The sequence below is a fragment of the Bradysia coprophila genome, unplaced genomic scaffold, assembly GCF_014529535.1.
Source record: "Bradysia coprophila strain Holo2 unplaced genomic scaffold, BU_Bcop_v1 contig_94, whole genome shotgun sequence".
NCBI classification, from domain to species: domain Eukaryota; kingdom Metazoa; phylum Arthropoda; class Insecta; order Diptera; family Sciaridae; genus Bradysia; species Bradysia coprophila.
The window spans coordinates 5,692,185-5,706,313 of record NW_023504022.1 but is presented as its reverse complement, the minus strand read 5'-3'; the positions used below and the strand labels follow the sequence as shown (position 1 = coordinate 5,706,313).

General features: G+C 37.3%; 1 protein-coding gene across 10 annotated transcripts in view; it reads right to left on the bottom strand.

Moving 5' to 3' along the window:
- LOC119085103 (probable phospholipid-transporting ATPase IA) overlaps positions 1–14,129 on the bottom strand; it is a 59,467-nt gene that overhangs the window by 38,146 nt on the left and 7,192 nt on the right. For 5 of the 10 annotated variants that reach the window (XM_037195351.1, XM_037195349.1, XM_037195352.1 and 2 more), the window contains exon 1: positions 10,954–11,296. The exons of 1 other annotated variant lie outside the window; for it this stretch is intronic. In XM_037195351.1, the coding sequence (XP_037051246.1) occupies positions 10,954–11,284 (331 nt within the window). In that variant the 5' untranslated portion in view covers positions 11,285–11,296. Of the gene's footprint in view, positions 1–940; positions 1,239–10,953; positions 11,297–14,129 lie in introns of those variants that run through there. 4 more of the 10 variants (XM_037195355.1, XM_037195359.1, XM_037195354.1 and 1 more) reach the window with 3 other exon arrangements.

Here is a 14,129-nt window from a genome sequence, read left to right as displayed (position 1 = left end):
TCTTCTATTTTTAGCTGAAGATTAAGACGGTAAAATTCCATCAGGTGCAAATATTGTACTGAAGACTATTTACACTCGGGTATAAGAATTGGGTGCAGAAGGAAAATGTAGATTTTTTGATCTCGTACAAAATCAATTCTAAAACTAAAATCTGACTGAAGTCTCATCGTGTCTTTGTAGAGAATCGACAGTAGTTGCGCTAATTTATCAATGTTGACTCTATTTATTTTTAAACAGATGTTTACCTATCACCACATGCGGCAATAAAAGTCTAAATTAGAATTTTTATTATATGCCAGTAGTGGCGACTACACACTGTCATCAATCACAATTTAAACGTACAATTCAACCGTAGACTTTGAGGAAAATTCTCAATCTGATTTATTATATGAAATTAACGTGTATTGTACCCAATCCAATTGAAATGACAATCATACCAGAAGGTACACAATAGAGTAATTTCACGTTTTCGGTCTGGGTGCAAAAAAGTGAATACAACAACAACAACAACATTGTAACCGCCGTATGTCCGTTTAGATATGCAGTGCAAATGTTCGTATCAAAATTCTATCCTATTTTTGTTGAAAAAACACGAAAAAATCAATAGAATGAATGTAATTTGACCGCAAAAGAAACCTCCCGACCACCGTTAACAGAACTAACGTGTATGTGTTGTGTATACATTTCGTTTGTTTTAATCTTTTGTAATTGGCAATGATGGTATGTTCTATATTCCATTCAAATTATTGATTAGTCCTAAACACTTAATCATTGACACCATTTCGCAGATGTTCAATCTATCAAATTATTGAACCATTAACATGTCGTCAGTATCGGCTACAATGTTATCACTTTAATATTCGGTCGTATAAATGCAACGACTCATTCCTCTACGGCATTGTAAAAGATACACAATACAACACACACTGTGTGTATAAACATTCCATATCAACAAATTCGGAATGAATCGAATATCGTGTGTCGTTACTTTTTAATGTTGTCAAAATGTAGTTTCAAAATAAATGTTCTGACGCGTAGTTCATTCATTTACTTCTTTCTGCATAGGTATTTCGTAATTTTCACATCTTTGCAAACGACCGAACATGAAACAAACTTGAGAAATCGAATGGCTATAATGTTACGGAGACACTGATCAAACTTTTATTTTACTTCGGACACGGGTATGAACACATACACTCGGTGCGAAACGTCCACGGCGACAGTTCAAAAGTACTGAAGCCACAGAGATATGTTCAGCAGCGAAACGACGAAACATACAGAGCCATTTAGGCTGGTGTATTATATTGAGTGAGATTATGAATATTGTATGAAAGTGATTGTGATTATTTCGATTGAATGGTAGGAATAACACCGCTCGCATTGAACAGTCCTCTACTTACAGTGTCGATTGTGATAGTACCTCCAAATAATTGCGGTCAATTGTGGAATTTTCGATATTTATTGAAATTCATTGGTTGGTTAATGGTAAATAAGTCATTTTTCTTCACAGCGGAGGTCAAAATTCAATGGAGTTCATGACTTAAATGCTGTAATCGACGTTATTTACTGTAATTTGCCCATTAACCACAGTATTTATACGCGGTTTTACGTGGTTCTGGTCGGTAAATGTAATTTTTTGACCAGAAGCACGTAAAGCACTGTACGTACGAGGTTCCAAATTTTTATTTTGACGAGTGGGAATATATCTCTCCCTTTCGAATCGGGCCATAACGGCCTTACTCGTCAAAATAAAAATTTGGAACCTCGGACGTAATGTACTAATGATACTTTTAGATCGACTTTTGGCGATTTTACAGACTCAGAGCATCACTGTCTTGTTGGGACAAATTTTTGTTGAGGCGTGTGGGAAGATTGAATTTTGAGCCGATGGCGAGGAATACATCCCACACGTCGAAACAAAAAATTTACAGCAAGACAGCACCGTATACTGTTTGTTTGCGGTGTGAGTGGTATAATTAGTCATTTTCTAGCCGCAAACAACCAAATTATCTAGCATTTGCATTTTGCTCATGAACGGCCGCACTATATTTCTCAAATTAGAAGTAATTTCTAAACAGGCCAGGCTTAGTTGAGACCCAAGGTAGGAGAGGATAAGATGGGCAGGAAGACACCTAAGCAGCAAATGGGCCTGCTGTGCACACCCATATTTTAGAGAGATTTTACAATTGTGAATTGTAAATCGTTTTATTGATTTATTAGGACATATTTGTCGCTAGTTTAAGAGCGCTCACCCCATGGCGAATTTTTAGCCTACATTTGTGCGCAAAAATATTCGTTTTCTGATGATTTCTCTGAACTAAAATCTTTTTTTGAAAAAGTAAAACCATTAAAGCATGCAAAAATGTGTTACTTTTAAAGGAAAAAATGGTTTGTGGGTGATAAGTTATCCCACTTGGAGAAACATTTGCAAATGTGTATATTTATGTGTTTTGCAAAGTTTTCTCTCAGTAGGTAAAGTTTTGACTCAAAAACCAAATTTTCGCTTAGAAGTAACACATTTTTACATGCTTTACTTTTTCAAAAAAAGATTTTAGTTCAGAGAAATCATCAAAAAACGAATATTTTTACGCACAAATGTAGGCTAAATATTTACCAAGAGGTGAGAGCTCTTAACATTATTTTTAGAATGACGATTGTGACTTATGAATGTGACTGATGAGAACTGTGTTCAGAATCTTGATTTTTCCTTAGAGAGCTATTACGGTTGGTAGAGCTGACTGGTGTTACCTAACAGCAGAGACTAATCATTTACGACTAGGAAAAACCCTATGAACTATATCTGGCATGGGACTCAAAGTCGTGACAGAGAGGACGTGAGTCCATCACTCCGCCGATTGAGCTACCTGTCATAAAGAGAACTAAATGCATATTACCTGTTACCATCTGAGCCCATTCACTACTCTCTGACCTGACCTAAATTGATCTGAAACCTGAAAATGTAATTTTGACTTAAAAATTGACCTGAAATGCTTCCTGAAAAATTTGTATGAAAAATTCAGGTTTTGTAGGCCCATGCTTAGAACAGTAAGCTACTAGGAAGCTGCAGCTAATTTATTTAAACAGTGGAAGTATTACAGTCTGATTAATTACTAATCAAATCCACAAAAACAATTTTCGTTAGAAACACGACCCGTTGAAAGTTATCACAACTTATGATTCCTCGATAGTCTAGGAATCATTGATTGCTCAATTAAGAGGAATCCCTATTACTCTGAAATGTAGACTACATTTAGACGGGAGAAACAATTCTAAAAGAAGGCAACCCGTTCAAAAATATGTTAAAAAATAACTTATTTTTGAACGGGACCAGAAATTGTAACCGTTTGTGGAAAGTCTACGAAACGTTTTGACTTTACTTCTTCCATCTTCTTGGAAAATGTTTACTGACCACAAGTGGCTCCTTTTCCGATTTAAGAATAATTTGAAGCTTGTATAAGAAGATGGAGAGCATTGCGACTATTTGTTATGTTGAAAGTAATCATTGACAATAGATTAATACTACGCCTAATTGTAGACTACTTTTAAGCGTACTAGACATTGCTCTTAAACGAAAGTCGTTCATTTGGCAACACTCATCGAAATAGTTATTTGAAACTATCCAATCAATTGGTGTAATTGTATAGCTTCGACATGGTATATACTAGTTCCGTATACATCAGGTGACTCAAACAAAATATTTGTTCAACAAATGACTCATTGTACAGCCATGAAATTACCGTATGAATTTTGGATATAGTGTCATCAAAAATAGTTGTTGATCTAACTAAAAAAGAATTAACAAAATTACTCGCATCGAGTTATAAACCTTACCACGCGAATACCATTAAATAGACCAATACAATACACAGAATACGGTGTTTATATAAAGCAGCGGTGACGTCATGCAGGTATAATATTTGTTTACAGGTTTCATTACATAAGATGAATAGGTGAACTATTAAGGACTTAAATATTTCATCCATGTGTTCATTAACAATTTTGATAATGTTGTGGATAGTTGATGGGTGAAAAGACGTGCAACGTTAACAGTGTGTGAATGGAAAATACATTCAGAAATTTTAGTGTGTGCGTTGTGTCGTATAGTTTTGTCGGCTGTATATAAGACTAGTTGGAAACACAAAAAATTAATTTTGACCGAAGTAATGTGTAATTGAACGTTGACTTAGAAGAAAGCTTTTTTTGTTTACATTTTTTCAGAGTCATTTATTATTTACGGCTATGTTTGTGTTGTCGGTCGTTGGAGGGTGTTACTGAATTTTCAATTAGTTCACGAAAATTATGTCATGTGAATGTGAAATGTTAAATTGACCACGAAAATGTTTTGTACAGTTTGACTTTAACACATGGTCATAACTATCACAATGATCAATGTGGATAATAAATTCATGAAATTAGAAAAGCATTTAACGACTGAGCTGCAATATACGCTATTATTAAAAGACGATTAGCGCGCAGTGTAGGAAAATAAGACGATATACCGCAAATCATCTAAGACAATGATCGTTAATTACATCAGAGGGATTCTTCTGAAAAACAGAAGACCCAAATCGGACGCATTTTCTATTGGAATTTTTTATATGTGCCCAGTAAGGTATTTGACCCTTGAAGCCAAAATCACTGTTTAAAAAAAATTCTTCGAAGCTTGTGAGGTAATCAAAAACCGAAAACATGCACTTTTCTTACAAAAATTTCTCCAGTTACACGAGCCGTACAGGGTCGTGTGAGGTGTCATTAGAAATGTAATTGCATGTACTTCTGGGGCAAATAGGGTCTTATTGGGTTTAAAATTCATCCATACTGAGATATGCACAGTTGAAGTTTTCAACCGAAAAAAGACTGAAAACTTACACTTTTCTTACAGAAATATCTCGATGTACACGAAACGTACATGGTCGTGTGGGGTGTCATTAGAAAGGTAATTGCATATACGTTCAGGGAAAGCAGGGCTTACGGAAGTTTGGCAGCATCTACGGTTCAGTATAAGCACTTAAACATTTCATCTTCTCATAATTCGTCGTAGATGCTTCCAAACCCCAATAAGTCCCTTTTTGCCCTGAAAGTGCTTGTAATTACCTTTCTAATGACACCCCACACAACCATGTACGTTTCGTGTATCTCTAGAAATGTCTGTAAGAAAAGTGTAAGTTTTCAGTTTTTTTTGGTTGAAAACTTCTACTGGCCATATCTCAGTGTGGATGAATTTTAAACCCAATAAAATCGTATTTGCCCCGGAAGTACATGCAATTACCTTTCTAATGACACCCCACACGACCCTGTATAAGGCTCGTGTAACTGGAGGCATTTTTGTAAGAAAAGTTAGAGATGAGTGGGCCGCCCGCAAAAGCGGGGCCCGTAGCCCATGCCTCATGCCCATGGGCATGGGCTTAATGGGTTTCAGAGATCGTGGACATGGGCCAGGGTGTGGGCATTTATATAAAACTTGGGCGCCCAAACTACGATTTGTTATCGTCATCCCATCAATTCATAAGAAATATTTTTCGATAATTAGTGTAATATCGGAATTTTTTTGGATCCTGGAATTAAATTTTGTTTGAAACGGTCGTCATTAACATGGGAATCACTAGCAGAATATCTTGATGCAAACTTATTACCCATACAAGACACATTTAACACTAACTAAATCAGCGATTCTTGTAGACAAAGTTTGTGGGCTGGGCTAGTGCCCATGGGCATTTCACTTGTGGGCATCGGTCTGGGCATTGGGCTCATTTTTTCAAATGATGGACATAGTGGGCATGTGGGCACGCAAATTTGCTATGCCCACTCATCTCTAAGAAAAGTGCATGTTTTCGGCTTTTGATCACCTCACACTAGCCACACAAGCTTCGAAGAATTTTTTTGAAAGTGGTTTTGGCATCTGGGGTCGAATACCTTACTGGGCACATATAAAAAATTCCAATAGGAAATGCGTCCGATTTCGGTCTTCTGTTTTTCATAAGAATCCCTTTCAATGTTTAAGTTGTGTGACCTTGTTTGTTCGAGTGGGGTATCGAAACGTGCCAACCTTTTATTCGATTCGAAGAATATTCTTCCTATTTTTTGTCCGAAATGTGGTGAACGCAAATTATGTCTCATGAGCTTCAAGCAAGGGAGGAAAATGTTTATTTTCGTAGGTGGTGTCGGGTATTGTTTGTGCTATAATCAGAAAACTTGAATTCAATTTCGTTCAAAGGTACGGTGTGTTTACCGGTAATTTTACGATCAGATCGGACACGATTTCGACCTGTAAAATATGTTGTCAAACAACTTCAGAGAATATTTTGTGTGACATTAATTTTTTATAGCCAGGAGGTGGTACTGGCACACATTGCTGAAATTCGGACACGACGAATTGAACATTTTTTTGTTCGTTCAGTAAGTCGGAGATTTCTGTTCTTCAATCAAATCAGAAGGATGATCATGAATTTACAATAGATGTTTGTTAGCTTGCGGCCAGAAAACGACTCATTACCGTCTCGCTCAATGAGTTTTTCGCATTCGGTGGTCGCAAGCAAACAAAATACGGTACTGACTTGCTGGGGATTTTTTTGTTTCGATTTGCGGGATATTCTCCTCCACACCTTCGGCTCGAAGTACAACCTTCTTACACGCCTCAACTAAAAATGTCCTAGCAAGAAAGTTGTCGATCAGTATCTGTCGATCAGTATCTGTCGATCAGTATCTGTCGATCAGTATCTGTCGATCAGTATCTGTCGATCAGTATCTGTCGATCAGTATCTGTCGATCAGTATCTGTCGATCAGTATCTGTCGATCAGTATCTGTCGATCAGTATCTGTCGATCAGTATCTGTCGATCAGTATCTGTCGATCAGTATCTGTCGATCAGTATCTGTCGATCAGTATCTGTCGATCAGTATCTGTCGATCAGTATCTGTCGATCAGTATCTGTCGATCAAAAGAGATTATCTTGAAGAAATTGAATATGTTTTGTCTGTCCCAATAGTTTCACATTCATCAGAGGAGTAAGCAAAGCGAGCTCATATTGGGCCAAATAATATTTGCCATTGGTGGAAATGATAGATGAAGTAGATGGGACAGGTTTCCATGCGTCGTTTCCCCCTTGTAACCTTTAACTAATGATTCGTCATTAAATGTCGTCATAGGCACGGAAATACTTTTCCGATTCATCATATTGTTGACAGAACGCTTTTACATGTATATGATAATATGTCATGGCAACGTTCATAAAAAGGTGTTCGAAATTAGGCCATATGAACCCACTTTAGCTTTCTTACAATTTTTATAACATCTTCACAACACGTTGAGAGGGATTCTTTTGAATTTCGACTGACCGGAATCGGCGCTATTTATTCCGGGACTTTTTTATATATGCCTAGTTAGACCTTGGTGCCTAGGCCACAAAACCAGTCTCAGATAGTTTTGATCTTCCATGCCTGGCTGATTGTAAGTGGGCAAAAGTCGAAAAATGGGGTTTCGTAGTCCGGATTTCATTTCCGTAAGGTGGTGAGGACACGGGCGTGTATGGGTTCGTTGGAAAGCTGATGTCGAGTACTCCTGGGGTAAATATTAACTTCATGAAATTTGATGACAAACGGCCGAAAATATGACTTCCGGAAAATTTCTCAAAGTCGATGTAACCTCGGTGAACTTTGATGAGTGCTGTGACCTCACTAATGCAATTATTTGGTTAAATTTTTAGGTCTTTTTTCCATAGGAAAAAAAGACCTATTGTGGGCACTTCATCTGTCCGTCCGTCCGTCCGTCCGTCCGTCTGTGTCACAAATAAAATGTGATTGATAAAAGTTAAAATTGCAATGCTACTATGAACAAACCAACACCAGGCAAATCAATTATTATTTGTTATCTGGTAACCAATCGCTCATAGCAGACATTGCAATTTGGTAGTTGTTGGTAGTTAGACCCCCAAACTATATAGTAGCAAAGATGTTTCTTACTCGAGAGACGCACACCGACTGACGAAATTATTCGGCCTGCTGGTCTATTTATAAATCGAGTATTTGGTAGTTGACTACCAAAGTGGTAGTTGACTGACTACCAAAGTGGTAGTTGACTGACTACCAAAGTGGTAGTTGACTGACTACCAAAGTGGTAGTTGACTGACTACCAAAGTGGTAGTTGACTGACTACCAAAGTGGTAGTTGACTGACTACCAAAGTGGTAGTTGACTGACTACCAAAGTGGTAGTTGACTGACTACCAAAGTGGTAGTTGACTGACTACCAAAGTGGTAGTTGACTGACTACCAAAGTGGTAGTTGACTGACTACCAAAGTGGTAGTTGACTGACTACCAAAGTGGTAGTTGACTGACTACCAAAGTGGTAGTTGACTGACTACCAAAGTGGTAGTTGACTGACTACAAAAGTGGTAGTTGACTGACTACAAAAGTGGTAGTTGACTGACTACCAAAGTGGTAGTTGACTGACTACCAAAGTGGTAGTTGGCTGACTACCAAAGTGGTAGTTGACTGACTACCAAAGTGGTAGTTGACTGACTACCAAAGTGGTAGTTGACTGACTACCAAAGTGGTAGTTGACTGACTACCAAAGTGGTAGTTGACTAATACGGATGTTGTAGATATGTTTACTGTTTGAGAGCTGCACACCGACTGATGAAATTAATCGGCTTGCTTGCCTATTTATAATTCCAAAATTTGGTAGTTGAATACCAAAGTGGTACTTGAATGAGTACCAAGCTAGTAGTAAACAGAAATTGAAAAAAAATGAAAAAAGACCTCACCAGGCTTCAGCCGGTCTATTCTTGTTACTTATTATCACCGAAGTTACATCGATTTTGAGAAATTTTCAGGAAGTCATATTTTCGGTCGTTTGTCATCATATTTCATGAAGTTAATATTTACCCCAGGAGTACTCGACATCAGCTTTCCAACGAACCCATACAAGCCCGTGTCCTCACCACCTTACGGAAATGACATCCGGACTACGAAACCCCATTTTTCGACTTTTGCCCACTTACAAATATCCAAGAATAATTTCCAAAGAAGTTATATAGACTGATAGAAGACGGGTACAGAACAACACCTCGCGAGATTTCTGACATTAGGAGGGATAGATCGGCAACAGTAGTCTGGTCTGTCTGCGGATATCTACACTTAAAAAATTGTTTAGCACTGACTAAGCTGACTAAAACTGTATGAGTGTCGCTCTAAAATTTAATAAATGTAGATAACAGACCAGCCGGACTACCGTTGTTGATTTATCTAACTTAATGTCAAAAATCTCGCGAATTAATCTTCGGCGAATTCTTTGATAAAATCGGTAAATTTCAGTAAATAAATGTACCAAAAATAGGCCCTGGGGAGAACTGACATATTCCGTAAGAGGGATTCTTCAGAAAAACAGAAGACCGAAATCAGACGCATTTTCTATTGGAATTTTTTATATGTGCCCAGTAAGGTACTCGCCGAAGCTTGTGTGGCTAGTGTGAGGTGATCAAAAACCGAAAACGTGCACTTTTCTTACAAAAACTTCTCCAGTTACACGAGCCGTACAGGGTCGTGTGGAGTGTCATTTGAAAGGTAATTGCATGTACTTCCGGGGCAAATAGGGTCTTATTGGGTTTAAAATTCATCCACATTGAGATATGTACAGTTGAAGTTTTCAACCGAAAAAACACTGAAAACTTACAGTCAAAGGCAGTCAATTTTCAGCATAAATTTGCTTCAGCTGTTTTTCAGCTGATCCACACATACATTCAAAACTGGTTTTCCTTGTTTATACGGTTGAAGCTGCTACACGCACGCGCATGATAGTGGTAAAACCGTATAAAGACGTATAAACGGTTGTGATTGTTTGTATGGATCAGCTGAAAAACAGCTGAAGCTAATTTATGCAGAAAATTGACTGCCTTTGACTGTACACTTTTCTTACAGAAATTTCTCGAGGTACACGAAACGTGCATGGTCGTGTGGGGTGTCATTGGAAAGGTAATTGCATATACTTTCAGGGAAAGTAGAGCTTACGGAAGTTTGGAAGCATCTACAATTCAATATAAGCACTTAAACATTTCAACTGGAGAAATTTGTGTAAGAAAAGTGCAAGTTTTCGGTTTTGATCACCTTTCACCAGCCACACAAACTTTGAAGAATTTTTTTGAAAGTGGTTTTGGCTTCTGGGGTCGAATACCTTACTGGGCACATATAAAAAATTCCAATAGAAAATGCGTCCGATTTCGGTCTTCTGTGTTTCAGAAGAATCCCTCTAATGAAAGACCCACCACATTACGTTGCTACTTACGAATATACGAAAAAGCTAAAAGAATAGCCAAATTCAGGTAACAAATTAGCACTATGTGCGAAAGGTCACATTAATTTTTAAAGCTACGTGACGTAATGTGTAATCAATTATCTCATCCATGCCATAACTAACAAGTGTGTTGTAATAGCACTAGCTGCTACAAAATTCCTTCTCTTGCATTTTACAATGTCTACGACAATGCGAAAGAAAAACACCAAACAGGACCCAAATATAAGCGGAAAAGTTTGGCTAAGAAAGTTATAAATGCCGTCAACCTTAAGTGAACAAAGTCTAAATAAAGCAAATGATATGCAAATTGCTCGATCGTGTGATGTTCGTCAATAACTTAATTTGATAGCTTTAAAAGATATGCTCGTAACATGACATGCAATCACATTCCGATGTTGGGTAAAAGTAATGTTTAAGTGCAAATGAACATGCTGCAATAGATGAAGTGTTATGACGACTTCAGAGGTATAGATAAAAACGTTTCTTTTTAAAGCATTGTGACGATCAAAATAGCACAAATTATTAGATTAATTGTGTGTAATCTGAGCATAAGATTACGATTTTTATGGCATGACTATGACAAGTGTACACGATCTACGTATGTCTCAATAAAACTCTTTATCAGAAACCAAAAAAAATTCTAAACATTTTGACGATATGTAACTACCTGCATACTCTTCCCGTTTTCGTCTTAAAATCGACGATGTAAGTCTTGACTTTTGCTTGGTAATGCTGGAATTACTTCGATTACTTTTCGCACTCTTGTCACTTTTATCACTTTTAACACTTCCCGCTTTCGACTTTTTTCGAGCTGGCGATAAAAGGGAAGGCGGTTGCACTATAACAACCGATTGGGATGATGAACGACTGGCCACTGTCGGTATGGGTGATGTGTTTCCGCTGGATGTTATCGATGATGTTCGGTTATTGGTCGATTTTATCGAAGATTTTCTGCGATTTTGCAATTCAATGGTCGTTCTTTTGGGATTGCTCATCATACACCGAGATTGATAACTGACGTTGAAAGGCACTACTTTGATTCTTCGTTTCGAATTGATGGAGAAGGCAGTATAAATGTCGTAATTGTTCGTTTAAGATTATCACAGTTATTTTGAAAGATAAAATCACAATAACCTACTCCGGTTACATTGCGATCTAAATTTTTTTAAATTTTTTTATCAAAGTCAGTTACTTCGACACGGCATCTGAAGTGGTTGATAAAGAACTGAACGGAAAAGCATTTTTTTTCTTCGTCTTCCTATTCTTTTGTTCAATGCTTCAAACACCGCCTTGGGCGACGCACCTTCATTTTCAAAATCCAAACGTAAACTGGAAAAATTATGCCATGCTGTTTCATATCAGCGACGCTACATTAGGGAGGGACGTTTTGATGTTTTATGAGGCTTTTAAGGTTGGTAATGATTTCTCTTATGTACATATGCGATGGAAAGTGAATTAATTTGTGGAAAAGGGATTCGATGTAAAGCGCGATGGTGCTTTGTGTGTATAATATACACTGGTAATGTGTAGAAACCAAGGTTGTTGAGAAGAAGAAAACGTTTATAATTGGGGGACATTCACATTTCGTCAAACGGCTGGTTTTTCTTACAAAATGTTAGGAAACACATTTGAAGGAAGACAATAAAAATATCGAGTCGGAACGTATGCATGTTGGGTGAATGAGCATACCATCCGTCTATATTTGGATATATCCATTGCCCAATTGATTTATGGTGCAGATATTTTGTCACGCAATCACAAATACGGTCTGTTTAGTGAACAAATTATTGGTTTTTTTTTGTGATTTTAATGACATTGAGTTCTTTTCCCGTTCCGTTGTCTAGATTAGATTAAATCAGATACAATGGGAAACTCATTCAAATGTAATAGACAGTTAAGTTCTACATATATATATCGTCCCGTCAATGCCACTCAATGAATAATTCAATGATGAATGGGCCACATGTACCTTTTACCCAAATTGTGTTGACAACCGAACGGAACATTGTTAAGCTAACAGTGGAGTAAATTTGAATGGTGTCATATAAACGTTGTGCACAAACATTGAACAACACAAAAACCATTGCCCCGGTAATCCTTAATTAATTAATAATATGCCAGAGACCAGAGACCATCAAAATAAATGTGAACATTAATAGAGTTCAAGTCAATTTACACCACCTGGCGTAGAAGGTGTGTATTAAGAGTGTTGTGTGAGTGAAGTAAAGTTTCTGCTTTCATGGCGAAATATAATACACAATCACTGAGACAAGTAAGGGAGTGCCTTTTCCTGAATTTGTCACTTTTCACTTATCATTTGTTTTTTGTATTATCTGAAACAACAGTGACACAATCAGAGCATTTCATCAAAATAGCAAAACAAAACCGATTAGTTTAAGCAAATCGAAAAAAGCTTTTAAGTTTTTCTGTTCGTTCATTATTATGGGAGTTAATGGTTCTGTTTGTAGCACTTCATAAATTTGCGAGAAATTCTATTTCGGTATCGTTCAATGATCTGGTGTTGATAGTGAACGGTGAAGGCGAGCTGCACGAGCTGCACGAGCTGTGCTGAAATTGTGAGAAAAAGGCAAACAAAATCAGCGATGAGTTCAGATTAGTATTTAAGAGTGATATCGCCAAAACTTGAACCAATTTTGGTGAAAATAAATACAATGGTTCGGCGATCCAGGCAAGCTATAGCTCGTTTGAATCGTCTTTCAATTCTAAGAAATAGGGATCTTTTAGTTTTTCTGTTAATTTCCCATTTTCGGAGTGAACACGTGAAAAGTCATAGCATGTCAAGGGGTGGTGAAAACAGATTTTTTGGGATAGCTCAAGATAGAAATGTTTCTAAAAGTTGAAAATTTGTAGGAATATAGGTCTTTGGCAGACCTTCATAAAGAGTATAATCATCGGTATGGGCCGCCACCCGTTCTAGACTTATGACTCAAAATATGGTCAATGTTTGGTCAGTGCTACTGGCTTGCAACAGAATTTATCCGCGGAACTGACTATAGGGTGTTGTAGCTGGACTTACCCTCTTTCATTCGACGTATAAAAAACCCCAGATAAATTCTGTTGCAAGCCATAAAGTTAGTTGAAGTAAAATGTCGCTCCAGGAGACCCATATTTTTCAGTGTTTTCAACTTGATTTTGGTCTTCAAACAGGCTGGAGCGATGGGAATGAAATAAACTAAATCAAAATTACATGTTCAGCTCGAAATTGTCCTGAACCGAGCGATCACTGGTCTTAAAAAGTTTGCTTTCCTCCTACTTCGTAGTAAGTGGAAAACCTCATATCTTTGACTTCACAAAATTAACAGAAACCCAATTGCTTGCAACGAATATAGGTTTATTGTAAAGCAGAGATGCGCAGCGTTCGTTTACATATAAAAAACGTTATTTTACACACATTTCCATAGTGTGTGACCTCTTGTGAAGCACAAATTACATCTTGAGTGACCATTTATTGACTGTAAACGAACGCTGCGCATCTCTGCTTTACAATAAACCTATATTCGTAGCAAGCAATTGAGTTTCTGTTAATTTTGTGAAGTCAAAGATATGAGGTTTTCCACTTACTACGAAGTAGGAGGAAAGCAAACTTTTTAAGACCAGTGATCGCTCGGTTCAGGACAATTTCGAGCTGAACATGTAATTTTGATTTAGTTTATTTCATTCCCATCGCTCCAGCCTGTTTGAAGACCAAAATCAAGTTGAAAACACTGAAAAATATGGGTCTCCTGGAGCGACATTTTACTTCAACTAACTTTATGGCTTGCAACAGAATTTATCTGGGGTTTTTTATATGTGGAATGAAAAAGGGTAAGTCCAGCTACAACA